We start from the raw sequence: 17,224 nt of genomic DNA, 5'->3' as shown, positions 1-17,224 counted from the left end.
TATACATATGTATTTTTAAGCATTTATACATTTCTTTGCTATTTTTTTAAATACTGTTTTCAGTATTGGGAATACATCTTTGAACTTAAATCCCTATTGATAATCCTAATTTTTTTAAAGATTTTTAACTACAAAAATGAATTTTAAGTTAGAGTAATTATTAAATATTCTTTTTATATATGGCCAAATTATCTTTATATTATAAAGATTTTACCACCTTAGTCTCAGACCAACCACATGTGAGAGTATTGGTTTCACTTTATTTCTGATAATAGTGCTTTGTCTTCTTTGTAATAGACATTTGATGGTCTGATCATTCAGATGTTGTCACTTTTCATTAGCTTTAATCTTTTTAAACCCACAGAAATTTGAAAAAAAAAAGCAAACGTGTATTACCCTCGGTGGCACTCATCAACTGCTAGCATTGACAGTATCTATTGCAGTTCCTACATTCATATTCACATTCACACACACACACACACACACACACACAGGAGATGCCAGGTCACCTCAAAATAGGCCGTAGACATGACGCATCAGCCCAAGGACTTGGACATGTGTAACTTGTGTAACTTGTTTTGGTTTGTATGTGTTGGATCACTAATACAGTAGGGCATTTTGATCCTGTTTTCATATGCCACTCGTGTTTCTTCATTTAACTGCATTGGTATTCCTTGACACTTTTCCCTTGAGTAGGTCTCGCTTTTTTTTATCAACACCCGTGAGGTAGGTGAGCAAAAGCTGTGTCAGGTGCTACACAGGTGCCTTCCACCCTCCTGACAAGGAGCTAGAGGCTGTACACTCATGTAGCCAACTGTGCCTGAGTAATTTCCTCTGCCATTTAAACTGTGGCCTTGACTATTGCTATTTCTGTCCATATAGTAGAGGTTTTAAATTCTACTTCTTGGCTGTAAGCATGGTATTCATGACCAGGGACTATGGAAAGAAATGATTGAAGTTGAATGGATAAGCACAATTAAACCCAATATAACTAGTGGAAACACAAGGGAGGACCTTGTCTTGTTAAATGACTTTTTTAAAGATTTATTTATTTGAAAGGGTTACACAGAAAGAAGAGAGTCAGAGAGAGAGAGAGAGAGACAGAGGTCTTCCATCCGATGGTTTACTCCCCAGTTGGCCGCAAGAGCCGGAGCTAAGCCAATCTGAAACCAGGAGCCAGGAGCTTCTTCCAGGTCTCCAACGTGGGTGCAGGGGCCCAAGGACTTGGGCCATCTTCCACTGTTTTCCCAGGCCATAGCAGAGAGCTGGATTTGAAGTAGAGCAGCTGGGTCTCGAACCGGCACCCATATGGGATGCCAGCGCTTCAGGCCAGGGTGTTAACCCACTGCGCCACAGCACTGGCCCTAGTTAAATGATTTTTTTAAAACTTTTAGATGAAAACCCCTTAGGACACTCTGTACACTGTCTTTTGAGTATAGGGAGGTAAGTTTTACTAAATAAAACCAACAATCATAGAGCCACCACCTGGATGTGTTTTTGCAGTGATTTCTGCAAAAGAACTCACGGCTGTCTAACTCCTGAGTCTGCTGGCTGTCACCAAACAACTGGCCTGGGCACTGCTTGAGTCAAGTTGTGTTTGTCTTTCTTGCTTTCTCAGTAAATTGAACGTGCATGTCCTGAGCTTGCTCACACATTGCTCACCCCGAGCAGACTCCCAGCCTGGCAGTTGCAGGTGGGAGAACACCTATAAAACTCAGCCCTTGGGTTTTGCACAAAGCATTACCTCTCCTAAGTTTGAAGGCATGACTGTCTGGGGCTCTCTTCTCAGTAATGTAACATTTATTTCCAGAAATGTGCTGATATTAAATACCACCTTGAGTTTGTAGGAAGCCTGCCTATGATCCACAGTATAGTTCAGTGTAATGCCCAGGAAAACATCTCTTGTCTCTCCTTTCTGTCTGCTCTTTTCTCAGCCCTCCGTATGTGCCTCTTTGTCCTTTCTTTCTTTCATCTCTATCTCTCCCCTCATTTTTCTTACCATTTCCTGCCCCCCTTTCCCCAACACAAGCTTCTGGGTCTTGTACCCATAGTTCCTAGAAACCCTTTCTTACCACTTGCAAAATATATTGCATCTGCCCAACCACTACCTAAGGAAGCAATAAAGGAGAGTGAGTGTCCCCGCAGGTTTCACAGGCTCTGAAGATTGGCACTCTGACCAATACCCCTCCAAACAAGACGACAAACCCAAGTCCCAGGGACAAGTTATCAAATGTGGCTGTTGTGTGTGTTAAGCTGACCCCTCTCCACTCAGAATTCCCACACTCACGACATTGTACAGATCTACAGAGCTGCTTCCTTTGTTCTGATGGGATAAAAATAACCTCTTTGGAGTGAGAACGTGCACACCCATCGAAGGTAGGCAGCTCCTTTTCCCCACAGGTAGAACTTCCTTTTCTCTGGACTCTACCTTCTGAAAACTCCCAGGAGCCACACACTCCTGTGGCTGCCCCAGTCGGTCTCCCACTCACAGGAAACTCAGCCTGAGTGGACAGAGGGCGGTGGCTGGGTCATCCACAGGGGGGGCTTTCTGCCACTGTCTCCTTTTCTGGAGCAGGAAGCTGACCAAATACCGCTGCCCACTTGGGGTTCTGAGACTTAAGGAGGAGGGCATGTTTCTGGAAACCCATGCTGTTCTGTGAAAATCTAATATGTTCTTTGCCCCAATTAAAACCTTTATTGGCTTTTGTTGACACTTGGCTATATGTTATCATTCTCATATGATTGTGATTTTTAAGCTAAGATTGATATGATTATATATGTGAGAATTAAATATTCATTTACAGAAATTTTGTAGAATATAGAAAATCATAAAGAAGCAAGGAGTTTCATCCCAGTTCTGTGCCTGAGATAACCACTGTTCACAGTTGGGTGTCTTTGTTTCTAACATTTCATATGCTTAAAATTACATCTTTTGTTCTTCACCAAAATGAGATCGTCCTGCGCATACATCAACTGTTTTCCAGCTTTGCTTTTCTCATTTAATGTTGTGCTCTAGGCATTTTTCTATTTCATTAAATATTCTTCTCTAACATAATTTTACCAGCCACAAAGTATTCTGCCATGTGAAAAAGTCATTATCAGAATCCCATTCTTTGACATCACTTGGGAGGTTTCCAGTGGCTTGCTGTCATAAATAATATTTAAAGGAACATCCTTATGGATACATCTTCTTACAGATTCTGAATTACTTCCTTAGGAAGCATAGTTGGAACGGGAATCACAGGCTCAGGACATACGCACATCCTGATACAGTTGTAAAGTTACCAGCCAAATAGAATGTGCCAATTTATACATAACCCCAATTCCTCAGCTTCACTGTGGGTTACTTGAGGTCCATGAGTATGTATTCCTCACAATTCTGGCAGTGTGAAGCATACAGTACACACTTAATAAAGTTAATCACAATGAACTTTCTTGATAATTAACCACATTCCTCATGCTTCCATTATTTGCTCCCATGTTATAAATACAAAAGGTAGGTATACCATTGGGCTAAAAGTTGATGATAGCACTGACCCAGACCAAAAGCCTCATTACCTGAAAACTGATTCTCATGCCCATCACAAGTGTGTGGTTACAACTCTAAGTGTCAGATTAATAGCATCTGGGGGTTAGACTATGGAGTGGAAACTTCTATACTAAAATACTCACAGCCAGCTGTGACCAATGAGCTGGTCACCTTTCCTCAAGAGAGAAGGGATGGAGGGTACAGCAGAGGGTGTAGGATGCCCTGGGGCTCACTGTTGTCATGTAGGGACTATCCTAGGAGAGTACTGGAGCATGGGCAGGTGTTGCAGACCCCTGGGAGCCTTCTCAACAATATTCCCTGAGGTGGCATTGTGTCAGAGCCAGGAAGACCACCACCCGCATCCCATATGGGCGCCAGTTCGATTTCCAGCTGCTCCACTTCTGATGCAGCTCCCTGTTAATGTTCCTAGGAAGGCAACAGAAGATGGCCCAAGTGCTTGGGCCTCTGCCACCTATGTGGGAGGCTCAAATGAAGCTCCTGGCTTCAGCTTGGCCCTACCCAGGCCGTTAAGGCCATCTGGGGAGTGAACAAGTAGATGGACAATATCTCTCTCTCTCTCTCTCTCTCTCTCTCTCTCTCTCTCCCCCTTCCAAGCAAAATAAATAAATCTTTAAAAAACAAAATCAAAAAGACCCTGACTCTGCTCTCAGAAGAGGACCCCCTTTCTCCCTCACTGCCCCACGCCTCCCTGCAGCCCTTGTTTCCATGAATTGTAATCACTGGGTAGCATTTCTAAAGGCCAGCTACATCAAGTAAAGGCCCTATTTTCTCCCTCATTGTTTTCTCAAAGATCCTTATGTCTTCCTGCCAAGATTTCTGCAGTGCCCTCCTACTCTCTCTCTCTCCTGATGGAAACCATCCCAAACACAGATTCCCTAAGATTCTTCCTGAATCAAAACCCATTCCCAGGTGATCCAGGATTTTCCTGGTTTTCCAAGGGGCAGTTTTCCTTGAACTTTTTAAGTTCAAACTTCCAGTCCCAGCAAGAAACAACTTTCACAGAATGATGCCAACTCGTATTACTTCTTTTATTTAAAAAAAAAAAAGAATTATTTATTTGAAAGTCAGAGTTACACAGAGAGGAGAGGCAGAGAGAGATCTTCCATCTGCTGGTTCACTCCCCAGTTGGCTGCAAATGTAGGAACTGGGCCGATCTGAAGCCAGGAGCCAGGAGCTGCTTCCAGGTCTCCCATGCAGGTGCAGGGGCCCAAGGCTGTTTTCTCAGGCCATAGCAGAGAGCTGGATCAGAAGTGGAGCAGCTGGGATACAAACCAGTGCCCATATGGGATGCCGCCACTGCAGGTGGTGGCTTTACCCACTAAGCCACAGCGCTGGCCCCTCATTTTACTTCTTTTTTTTTTTTTTTTTTTTTGACATGCAGAGTGTACAGTGAGAGAGAGAGACAGAGAGAAAGGTCTTCCTTTTTGCCCTTGGTTCACTCTCCAATGGCCACCGCAGCTGGCGCGCTGCGGCCAGTGCACGGTGCTGATCCGATGGCAGGAGCCAGGTACTTATCCTGGTCTCCCATGGGGTGCAGGGCCCAAGCACTTGGGCATCCTCCACTGCACTCCTGGGCCACAGCAGAGAGCTGGCCTGGAAGAGGGGCAACCGGGACAGAATCCGGTGCCCTGACCGGGACTAGAACCCGGTGTGCCGGCGCCACAAGGCGGAGGATTAGCATAGTGAGCCGCGGCGCCGCCTCATTTTACTTCCTTTACTAATACTTTACAGGTACCCTGTTCAAATATCAGTGATCCTTTGTGTATGAACCTTGGTTTTCTAGCTTACACATGCCTCTGTTCACAGTGCTCCCTTTGCTTGGAACATTTATTTTGATATCTGTCTTAATAATCAGTACAACTGTCTGATTCTCCTGCTGTTATATGTAAATTCATTTGTTGTATATAGACACCAGATTTTATTCACCTTAAAATTCTTCTTGAGTTCAGTTGCATTGGTGAGTGAGGAGGGACTTAGACATCTCATTAACTTTTTTTTTTTTTTTTTGACAGGCAGAGTGGACAGTGAGAGAGAGAGATAGAGAGAAAGGTCTTCCTTTGCTGTTGGTTCACCCTCCAATGGCCGCAGCGGCCGGCGCACTGCGCTGATCCGAAGGCAGGAGCCAGGTGCTTCTCCTGGTCTCCCATGCAGGTGCAGGGCCCAAGCACTTGGGCCATCCTCCACTGCACTCCCTGGCCACAGCAGAGGGCTGGCCAGGAAGAGGGGCAACCGGGACAGAATCCGGCGCCCCAACCGGGACTAGAACCCGGTGTGCCAACGCTGTAAGGCAGAGGATTAGCCTATTGAGCCGTGGCGCCAGCCTCATTAACTTTCTAAGATGTCATTTTTGTATTCAATACATTGGTCATAGGAGGAGAAAACTGAAGAATATTGTTTCTGTTGGACACTAGAATGTGTCCATTGGTATCAAGTTGTATAGTGCATGCCTCAAGCCGTGTACACGGGTTGAAAATGAAAGAGAACAGCCTTGTCAATCCTGTAGCTGGTAGCTTCCAGTCTGGCTGGATTCAGTAGCAAGGGGAGATGTGGGCCCTTACTTCTGCTGTCACGGCAGTCCAGCCTGGTGTATTCGTGACTGCCTGGTGACATGTGGAAACTAGGAATGCGGTGTGACAGGGAGCTTGGCCCTGACTGGCAGTTGCAGCACACCTAGGCTGAGCACTTAGCGAGGAGTCCCTGCAGACACTGGAGTCTGGTTTAAATGCCCTGCTGCTGAGAGCTAAGGTTCGGCACAGGTTCAGGGTTCTCTGGAGCCAGAGCTATGCAGAGGTTTGCTGTCATAAACACCGCATTTGCTCAAGGCTTTGTATTTGTCATTTCTGCCTAGAGATAGGAATTTATACTTGTTTTCTACTTCCTTTTCCCCATATATCCAGAAGTAAAAATACAAAACAACATCTTTCCTCTGGTTTTCTCATTGTTTGGCCTTGATTTAATGCAGGGAAACAAGCAAGTCTCACTTGAGAAGAATGTAATGTGTCTGTGCATACAGGGTATCTTACACATGTGGCAAAATCAGAACAGTGAAGTTTTAGATAAATCGGAAAATATAAGAATTCATAAAGCTATTTATGTTAGGGCTTAGAAAACTTTCATACTTATCTGTCTTCTCTTTTGTCAGTGAGGAACTAGGCTTGGAAAAACAAGAAAAAATAAGACTCACAACATCATGGAACTAGCAAGTTAAGAATGACCCTGTGCTCTGGGTGTTCTAAGTTGACCGTAACAGCCAATATTGTCAGTTCTCTTCTGAGCAAGCTTACTTTCAGTCTGTACTCCCAAGCAGATCTATTGTGTTCTATAGAATTCATTCCAACAGTTAACATTATTTCATTTCTTTTTAACCACAATGCTATGATTATGATTGTTTTCACTGATCAATATACTTTTATTCAGTGCACACAGTGCTATGTGTGTTGTTTTTCTTTCAAATTTGTGAAGCCTGCAAGAGCAGATTTTCCTTACCTAAACCTCTGCATTTACTCTCCTAGGATTTTTTTTTTTAAGTATTTGTTTTTTCACCTTGATTTTGAGCATCTTACAACTCAGTTTTATCAATGCTGACTCACCCTGGAGAGACAACTCTTTGTTGAAAGTGTGTTTACTGTGTCCCTCTTGCAGCCAAAAGATAACATGTTACAGGGTATCCCTCCAGACTGCAGGTCTGTGATACATTTTCTGTTTGTAGCAGCACTACCAAAATTTCAGGGATAATTCTCTAAGATAAAACAGAAGCTGAAATCCCAGAAATATTTTTTAAAGATTATTTATGAATTTGAAAACCAGAGAAAGAGAAATTGAGATTCATCTTCCACTCTCTGGTTCACTCTCCAAATGGCTGCAATAGCTGGGGCTGGACCAGGCCAAAGCCAGTATCCAGGAACTCCATCCAGGTCTCCCACATGGGTAGCAGGGGCCCAAGCACTTGGGATCCTGTGCTGCCTACCCAGGCACATTAGCAGGAAGCTGAATCTGCAACAGAGTAGCCAGGACTCAGTCTCAGGCACACTGATTTGGGATGCAAGCATCATAAACTGTGGCTTAACTGTTTACTCCACAAAACCTGCCCCTTGGAAATATTTAAATAAAGAGATTTTTTTTTTTTTAAGTGTGGTAACACTTCCAATAGAATCCAGCAGTCAATGCACAGCTAGGGATGCCTATATCCCATGAGGGAGTGCCTGCATTCAGGTCCCGCCTCTACACCCAGTTCCAGCTTTGTGCTAATGCACACCCTCGGAGGCAGCAGGTGGTAGATGACTCAAATGTTTAGGTCCCTGCCACTCATGTAGGACACCTGGGCTGAGTTCATAGCTTCCGGGTTAGGCCCAGTCCAACCCCAGCTGTGGCATTTGGGGAGTGAAGCAATGGATGGAAAATACCCCTGTCTCTGGCTCTCCACCTACCTGTCAGAGGCCAGTGGGGTCCCTTGGGGGTGAGTTTAGTGAATTCTAACAATGACCAGACTTTTCCACTTTGAGTTACTTGGTTAAACCCAGGGTGTCAAAACTAAAACAATCCCTCAACCAGAGCTCTAACTTGGTTTGTGTTTAGCTTTTATTTCCTTTCATCCCTATAAAAAGTACCATTCCGATCCCCAAGGGAAGGGAAAGGGGGTAAAAGGCAAGGACACAAATGGCAAGTGGTGAGCATTCTGTTCCCTGGGCCAGAGAGAACTTGGCCTGCCATTGACCTTGCTAAGACTGTTCCCCACAATGGACATGAGCCAAAAAGAGGGCATCTTGAGAAGCTGGGGGAAGTTTCAGAGCCTCTTCTTCCCTCCTTACCCTGGGGGGATGGGAGGGTGGTTTTATACTCTTAGAAACTGGAAGACTCCAAGGCATTTGCCCAGCAGGAGTCAGCATTGTGCAACCTTTTGTTCAACTAGAAGATATTGAGATGAGCATGTGGTGTACCTTTTTAAAGGAAAGGCAAAAAGGGGGTGGGGGAGGGGTACAAGGCTGCCAATCCCATTTGCTGAGTTGCTTTAGAACAAGATCTTTCATATACATGAGAAGGTCATAGTGAAGGAAATAATTCTGTTGGAATTTGGTGGAAAAGGGAGGGCCAACATGGGAAAACCAGTTAAAGAAGCCCAAATGAGGCAGTTAAGCAGGAAGGACCTGGTATCAGGCTACCAGAAACCAGTTTGTGAGCCTAAGAGATAAAGCATTGCAGGAAATAGAGCAGAGAAGGACAGGCCAAAGGGAATGATAAGCACAAATGCTAAGCAGAGTTGTGTTTGTGCATTTTCTCCATCATACTGTAGTGCCAGATTGGCTCTAGGCTTCAGCCAAGGTGAAGAACAAAGAAAGGGTTAAGCAGTCTGGGTAGAGTGAGCAAAACAATATTAGCGCTGGAGGGCCTGGACTGGCAGACAGGTGCATGCAAATCCCAGCTCCCCTCCACCTCCTAGAGTTGACCTTGGGAATGGTATTTATACTCCCGGTGATTCCATTTCTTTACCTGAAAAACAGGAATAGCCACAATACCTACTGTAGAAAAACAGAATTTATCTCATAAGGTTTACTGCATGAGGATTAAATGAGTTAACGTGGAATGCCTGAGCCAGGTTCCTGTCACAAAGTTAATGCTCAATAAATATTAAGCGGGCCGGCGTCGTGGCTCCCTAGATTAATCCTCTGCCTGCAGCGCCAGTACCACGGGTTCTAGTCCTGGTTGGGGTGCCGGATTCTGTCCTGGTTGCTCCTCTTCCAGTCCAGCTCTCTGCTGTGGCCCAGGAAGGCAGTGTAGGATGGCCCAGGTCCTTGGGCCCTGCACCTGCATGGGAGACCAGGAGAAGCACCTGGCTCCTGGCTTCAGATCAGTGCAGCACACTGGCTGTAGCGACCATTTTGGGGGTGAACCAATGGAAGGAAGACCTTTCTCTCTGTCTCTCTCACTGTCTAACTCTGCCTGTCAAAAAATAAAGAAATATTAAGCAGCATTAGTACTGCAGCTACATGTGGATCTCACAGAGATGTTGGAGGGACATAATGAAACAATGTATACAACATTTGACAAAGTGCTTAATTCATAGTAATTACTCAGGAACAGTTATAAAAGAACCATGCAGAAGTCTACTTAACAAGCAAATAGGCAACAGAGAGATAAAACAGTGTTGAAAACAAGCATGTTGGACTCTGGTTGTGTTCTGAATGACCAGCTTTGGTTAGAGGGATTCCGTTTATAGATGAAGAACACAGGCTGGCAAGGCAGGGGAGGGATTCGGGAATGGAGCAGACACCAAATGAGGCATCAAGAAGGCAGTGACTAATTTTGAGGAAAACCTCTGTCCAGCCAGGAAATCACCAGTTAAAAACTTTCTATGATAAGGGAGACTGATTCTTAAGTCTGGCCAGGCTATGACTTATTGACCTCATGTCTTGTTTGGATAGGAATACAGTCTAGTGTGTCCATTGCTAAATGAAGGTTGGATGTTTCATCCATGTTCAAGTTGAAATACCTTTCAGGAGTACAGATGTTGCTTCCATGTTTGCCATAGATTGGTAGATTAGTGAATTTGTTATTCAAGATCATCTGTCCTCCCCAAACAAGGAACTTGGTATCAATTTTATCTATCATCCCCAAACAAGGAACTTGCTATCAGCCTTATCTCTCCTCCCCAAACAAGGAACTTGGAACAGTACCCATGTTGAAAGAAATCCTAGCTGTGTGTATGGCTGTCTTGGTACAAGATTTTTAGCCTTGTAGCTATTTTGACTGACCAGTACTTGACCAAGGTGATATTTAGACCTGGAGCTTTTATTAACATATATAAAAATAGTGTAAAGAGAGTTGCTTGCAATAGTGAATTGATCACTTGACTTTCAGCTTTTAAGTATATATAGTTTCTGTTCAGAGTAAATTTTAGATGTATTTTTATAGGAACCTACTTTTCTTTTTAAGGATTTATTTTATTTATTTGAAAGATGGAATTACAGAGAGAGGTAGAGCCAGAAAGAGAGAAAGGTTTTCTATCCACTGGTTCATTCACCAAATGACTGCAACAGCTAGAGCTGAGCTGATCCAAAGCCAGGAGCCAGGAGCCAGGAGCTTCTTCCAGGTCTCCCATGTGGGTGCAGGGGCCCAAGCACTTGGACCACCTTCTACTGCCTTCCCAGGCCATAGCAGAGAGCTTGATGGGAAATGGAGCAGCTAGCACTGGAACCAGTGCCCATGTGGGATGCCAGTGCTGCAGGCCAGGGCCTTAACCCACTGCACCACAGCGCTAGCCCGAGGAATCTACTTTAAAACAGGCAAAACATGCTAGTAGGTTATTGGGAATCTTTAAGTAGAGTCCACTCTTTATTTGTTCTGTGGAGTTCAGATGCATGTATAGGCTGTATGTTGAGGGCTGTCTGGGTGAGCAAAGTCAAAACCATTCAAAAGCTCGGAAGTAAAGAGCACCCTAGTTTTTTACCCCAGAGTGCATTCTGTATTTCGTTGGCATTATCTTCACTGGCAGTCCTCAAGGTGAGGCCCTAACTCTGACTGTTTCCCAGAGAAGAAATCTTGCCTCTCTCTGGAAAGTTTTCTTTGAAGGAGGATTGACCAGGACATTGTGGTGGGTTGTATATAGATTGTTCTAGAAGCGTACAACCTGAGATGAAGATGGAATTTTCTCGTGGGTGGAGAAGAGTCCAGGGACAGAGGCAAAGCTTGTGGTCGCTTGCCATGCCCCCATCAAAGACACGTACCTGTAAATTCAGTTATACAATGAGATCAATTACCACTAAGCATTCCTGCCTGTATGTCAGTGAAGTACTGTATTTGACTTGAAATTTTAAAATTTGACAGGCAGAGAAAAGAAAGAGAGTGAGAGAAAGCACCATCAGCTGGCTCACTCCCCAAATGTCCAGATAGCTGAGACTGAAGCTATCAACTGTGAATTCAATCCATGCCCCGCCCCCCAGTGTGGGAGGCAGGAACCCAATTACTTGAGCCATCACCACTGCTTCCCAGAAGCTGCAGTAGCAAGAAGCTGGAGTCAGGAGCCAGAGGCGGGTATTGCACCCAGGCACTGCAGTGTGGTGCAGGCATCTTAACTGGTGTCTCACTTAGCCAGGAGATGTATAGGACTGAGTGCGAGTGTTCACCTAATTTTGTGTATTAAAGATAACAAATTTAAACTCTCACCTGGAAGCCACAATAAGAATGAAGAGATTAAGCACTGGAGGTAGTTTTGGATAAATGAAATTCCAGTAGTGATTTTTACACTGTGCTAAGTGAGACTCCTCCATCCTGGGACAGGAAAAGCAGAATACATCAAGTCACACTGATGCTCAGAATGCACATGACTACTGTCTTAAATATCTTATTAAAATGAGGCAGTGCTGTATTTTCTTTGCTTAATAAAAAACGGTTGTGAGCTTTTCCGTATGAATGTATCCTTGTAATATTTCTGTGATAATTACATGTAAGATGAAGAATCCATAAAAGGTAAGAATGAGCAAAAGTAAACCATAGGGCATCGCCACATGAAATTGTTATGATTCATTAGATATCCATTAAAATAAGCCATCAGGGCTAAGCTATTGGGGCGGTAACACGTGCACCTGCACATCACCAGTGAATTGCAAGGAGTCCCGCTGTTGCCCTACAGGAATCCGTTTCTGCCAAGAGTCACACAAAAAGAAAAAATGCTCAGACTGGAGCCCCTTTGTTTCATTGTTTAATGGGATTGGTGGGAGGAAGAGATCAACTGACATGTGCCGGGACTCACCTTTGGCAAAGGTTCTGGCAGAATAGACCCATTGCGGCATGCTTTGTGTGTGCACGATGTGCCATCTAGTGGTCAGTGAGCCTAACGTTAATGCAGAGAAAAATGACCTCGTTCCCTTTATTTCCTTGCATAGCAGAGGTTTGATACTGTAGGGTAACTATTATTTGGAGGAAAAATTATTATTTTCTTAGAGGCTGTAGATGGAATACAAATTATTGTGGGGGGAAACGCTGATGTTACAGTAATCATTCAAGTCAGAAGGTACATATGCGTTTCATCTGCCCCACAGGGTATTTTCTTCCATTTTCATTTATTAAGGTAGAATTAATGTGTTCAATATAGTGCACAGCTGGCTCAACTTCTACTTGTATGAAGTTTTACATATGTGCAACTCATGAAGTCATCACCTGAGACATAGAAGTTTCCAGCATCCAGCAGTCTTACTCACCCCACATCCTGGTCAGTCCTCTCTCAGAGGTAGCCACTGCCCTGAATTCTACACCATCAACTTACAGTAGCATCAGTAACACGTTTCTTCCTAACCCTGATCTCCCAAAAAATAAACTCCTGTAATCATCAATTTAATAGTTTACCCAAAAAGGGGGCAGTTTCCTCTACAGAAATACTGCTGTGTTTGAAGGGGTTTACTGTTTTTCAAAGTCCAAGGGAAATAATGTTATCTCTTTCCCCAGTCAAAATTCCTAGTACAATTTTGTTCTTGCTTAGCCTCTCAACTAGGAGATATGGCTATTTGGTGCATTGATCGTATTTTCCGCAGTGTATATAGGCAGCCAACTCCGTTTTCAGAGAGGTGCCGTTACTTTTGAGTGGCAGCTCAAAGGTACCACTGATTGCCATGACAAAGCCTATGAATTCTGATGTAGCATTTCAGAAATAAATGTGAACGCCATGTCACTAGCAACCGTTCTGACATCCTTCAAACTAAGCCAAGTTATAGCATCAGTCCTAGTGCCTACCCTAAGGCTAATTTGTAATGAATAAAGGCTGTACAGGCTAATTTATAATGAATAGCACCGTGCAGTCATTGTTGCTGTTTATACAGACCTCTTTCTGTTCAAGTGAAACCCTTGACAACCCCTTTTTTTAGGATTTTTTTTTTTTAAATTTTTTAAAGAGTTACAGGAGAGGTAGAGACAGGGAGACAGTGAAGTCTTCCATCTGCTGGTAGGACAATATATAAATATACACAGCATAATATGGTTAGATATTTCTTTTTTAAAGATTTATGTATTTATTTGAAAGGCAGAGTTACAGAGGCAGAGGTAGAGAGAGAAGGAGATGACTTCCATCCGCTGGTTCACTCCCCAAATGGCCGCAATGCCTTTCCCTGGTGCATTAGCAGGGAACTGGATCAGAAGTGGAGCACGATCCAGCTCTCTGCTTTAACCTGGGAAATCAGTAGAAGATGGCCCAAGTCCTTGGGCCCCTGCCCCTATGTGGGAGACCCAGAAAAAGCTTCTGGCTCCTGGCTTCAGATCAGCCCTCCTCAGGCCTTGCAACTGTTTAGTGAGTGAGCCAGCCATTGGAAGACCTTTGTCTCTGTCTCTCCCTCTGTCTGTAACTTGGTTTCTCAAATAAAATAAATAAATAAAATCTTAAAAAAAAAAAAAAAAAGACAAAGTAGAGCAGCCAGGACTCAAACTGGCATGCATATGGAATGTTGATGGGGCAATTCGTGGATTTGCCCACTATGCCACACACCAGCCCCTTGTTTTCTACTTTAAAAATCTGTAGACATTTAATGTTTATGTATTTCAAATTAAGCCTTTAACTTTCTGCCATACTCAATGACTAGAATTGCCAAAGTAATATTAAATAATAATGGAAAGACTAGCAATTCATGGTTTCTTCTTGACTTTAATGGAAGTCACTCAGGTGTTCATTAATGATGTACTAATTTAAGAGGGTTAAATCATAATAAATCCAAATAGTTCTGTTTTTTGAATATCAGGGATGGGCATTTGGTACTGCATTAAGACGCCATTTGGAATGCCCACATCCCAGATCAGTGTACCTATATTCTAGTCATAGCTCTGCTTCCACTTCAGCTCTGCTAATCACACCCTGGGAGACAGACAGCAGGTGATGCCTCAAGTACTTAGGTGCCTGCCACACATGTGAGACCCAGATTGAGCTCTGAGCTCCTGGCTTTGGCCTGACCTGGCTCCAGCCCCAGCCCCTGCTGTTGCAGACATTTGGGGAATAAACTGGCAGTTAGAAGATCTCTGTCTCTGTCTTTCAAATAAATTATAAATAAATAAATAAAATTTTAATATCAGTAATGGGAAATCAAACATTACCAAATGTCTTTGATGTCATTAAAATAATTAGATTTGTTCCAGTTTGGCCAATAACTGTGGTATCTTATGTTAATAGATTTTCTAAAATTAGTCCCCTTTTCCAATGAATAATACTCCTCCTTGGGATATGATATTTTCAATGAGTTGTCAAATTTGATTACACACAATTTTTTTTTTAAGGATCTTAACATATATGCTCATTGTGTATTGTTTTAGAGACAAGATTAAAGACAAACTCTCCCAGCCTCATTCTAGTTTATAACAGGGAAAGCTGAACTTGAGAATAAGGAATCTATTCAGGTCCCTTTTTCATTGTCTTTTTTTTAACCTCTTAACTGCAGTAAACATTTTCTTTTGCTTTTGTGAACTCACCAGGTCCGTAATCTCTCTCAAAGCACTCATCGTCCTGTTTCTTATTTTAACACTCCCTGTGTTATTTGTCTTTTCTTCTTGTGTGAGTGGTCTGTATCTTAAATTGGAGAGATTTTCTTCTCCCCCACTTATCCACTGTGTGTTGTCCACCTAGACATGCATGGGTCAGCTTCCCCAGGCCCAGGTGCAGACACAAGCAGAGACCGGAACAAAGCACTAAACCAGCCTTGGTCTCGCTGCCACAGCTGGCCATCCCATTCTGGTTCTGAGCATGGATTACAGAGAACCAGTTACTTCAACCAATTTTCTGGACTGAAGTACATACACTTAACACTAAATGCAGTGTTCCACAGCACAGCAAGGCAACTGGAGCTCACACTAAGATATAATACACTGGGTACAAAACTGGAGGGAGAGGCACTGGAGGCTCCACACATGGAGGAAGGTTGGGGAGGAAGGGCTGCTACTGTCTTATTTCCTCAGTTTACACTGTATGCATTTGCTAAAGTTGTACTGTGCCTCATAAAGGTGGGCAGATATTACATGGCATTACATTATTGAAAACAATAAAATAAGAAAAAAAAGTAAATATATTCATTATCCTCTAATACCTTTCATTAAAAAATCTTTGTGGTACTTCATCACTTCAAAATTATATATATATATATATATATATATCAATTATATATATCAATTATATATATATATATATATATATATATCAATTGCCATTCTTTCAGAGGGGAACCCTCACAAAATTCACAGTTCCCCTAGCACATAGATATAGCGTAAGGCCCCCTGTGCTTCTCACTCCGCCAGGCTTACAGTTTGTACTTGACTCGTGTTTCTGGAATTACTTTCTTCCAGATGCAACCTTATTGAATGGTATTTTTCATACTTATTTAAAGTACTAAAGCAACTTCAAAGACCGGGCAGAACTTTTAACAAGTAGTTCAATATAGATTCACAACCAAAAGAAAATGAAAATGGAAGAAATAACAACAAAAATGAAGGGAAAGCTATGCAATGAGCAATTCCACTTTGGGGGTGTATACCCAGAAGATGCTTAGTTGCAGAGATATTTGTACATCTGTACTCATAGCAGCATTATTTGCAATAGCCACAAAATGGAAACAACCCAGGTGTCTCAGTGGATGAATGGATAAGCAGAATGTGGTGTATACACCTAATGCAGTAGCCAAGCAATACCACTAGCGTAGGACTGACAGACCGCTTTACCCCAATAGCATGATGAGCATCGGCAAGCCTAACTCATTTAAAATTAGAAAGTGTTCACTTTGAGGACCTTGTGCTCAGTGAAATCAGGCAGCCAAAAAAGGACAAATAATAGATGACCCACTTAGGTGAGATACCTAGAGTAGTCCAGTACATGGAGACAAGGAGCAGAGTGGTGGTTTCTGGGCACAGAAAGGATGGGAAGTTGTTTAATGGGTCCAGATGCCCAGTTCTGCAGGAGAGGACTCCTGAGGGTGAAAGGTGGTGATGGTTGTACAAGAACATGGATGTTCTTAATGTCACTGAGCTGCACACTTAAAAATGGTGGAGACGGCAAGCTTTGTGTGTGAATTCTGCGGCTTTTAACCAGTGAATAGCGAAGGCTGTACTGTGCGCTAGACTCGAAATGAGGGCCATGGCCTCAAGACAGTTTCAGGTGGTGCCGCCTCTACGTGCCTGCTCAGCTCTTACCGTCCTCCCCAGAAAGGCGTACTAAAGCAATGTTGTTGACCTGAAACTTCCGGGAAGTAACCTGCCTCCTTTTGAAAGCCAAGTGCTGTGTTGGGTAATTACTTTCTTCTTCTCCTTAGGGTGTTAAATACCACATTATTTGAAAGCTGGGAGATCGTTGGACCTTACCCTTCCTGGTGGGTTTTTAACCTCCTGCTGTTGCTAATACAAGGGTTGAACTGCTTCTGGTCTTACTTGATTGTCAAAATAGCTTGCAAAGCTGTTTCAAAAGGCAAGGTAAGCTAAAACGCGTACTTTTCAATATGTCCAGGAAAATTGTTTTGGTTCCTCTGAATCAACTATTTATTATTTTAGATGTCATAAAAACTGGTGTTTTTTTTTTTTTCCAAAGTTGAGCAAAAGCCACCTAGAAACACAAAGCAAATTTTCGTTTTCTTCTCCTTGGCTCATTTTTTAGTTGTCAATATTGCTTTGCTGCTGATGATGCTGAGTGATCTGCATATGTAATGATGATATTTTATTTATTGT

General features: G+C 43.1%; 1 protein-coding gene across 2 annotated transcripts in view; it reads left to right on the top strand.

The window, feature by feature from the left end:
- CERS6 (ceramide synthase 6) overlaps positions 1-17,224 on the top strand; it is a 341,168-nt gene that overhangs the window by 315,644 nt on the left and 8,300 nt on the right. For both annotated transcript variants that reach the window (XM_017343213.3, XM_051848533.2), the window contains exon 9: positions 16,816-16,972. In XM_017343213.3, coding sequence (XP_017198702.2) covers positions 16,816-16,972 — 157 coding nt within the window. The remainder of the gene's footprint in view (positions 1-16,815; positions 16,973-17,224) is intronic.

The sequence above is a fragment of the Oryctolagus cuniculus genome, chromosome 3 (assembly GCF_964237555.1).
Source record: "Oryctolagus cuniculus chromosome 3, mOryCun1.1, whole genome shotgun sequence".
Taxonomy (NCBI): Eukaryota; Metazoa; Chordata; class Mammalia; order Lagomorpha; family Leporidae; genus Oryctolagus; species Oryctolagus cuniculus.
Note: the sequence above shows the minus strand (reverse complement) of the source record. Positions and strands in the feature narration are given on the sequence as shown.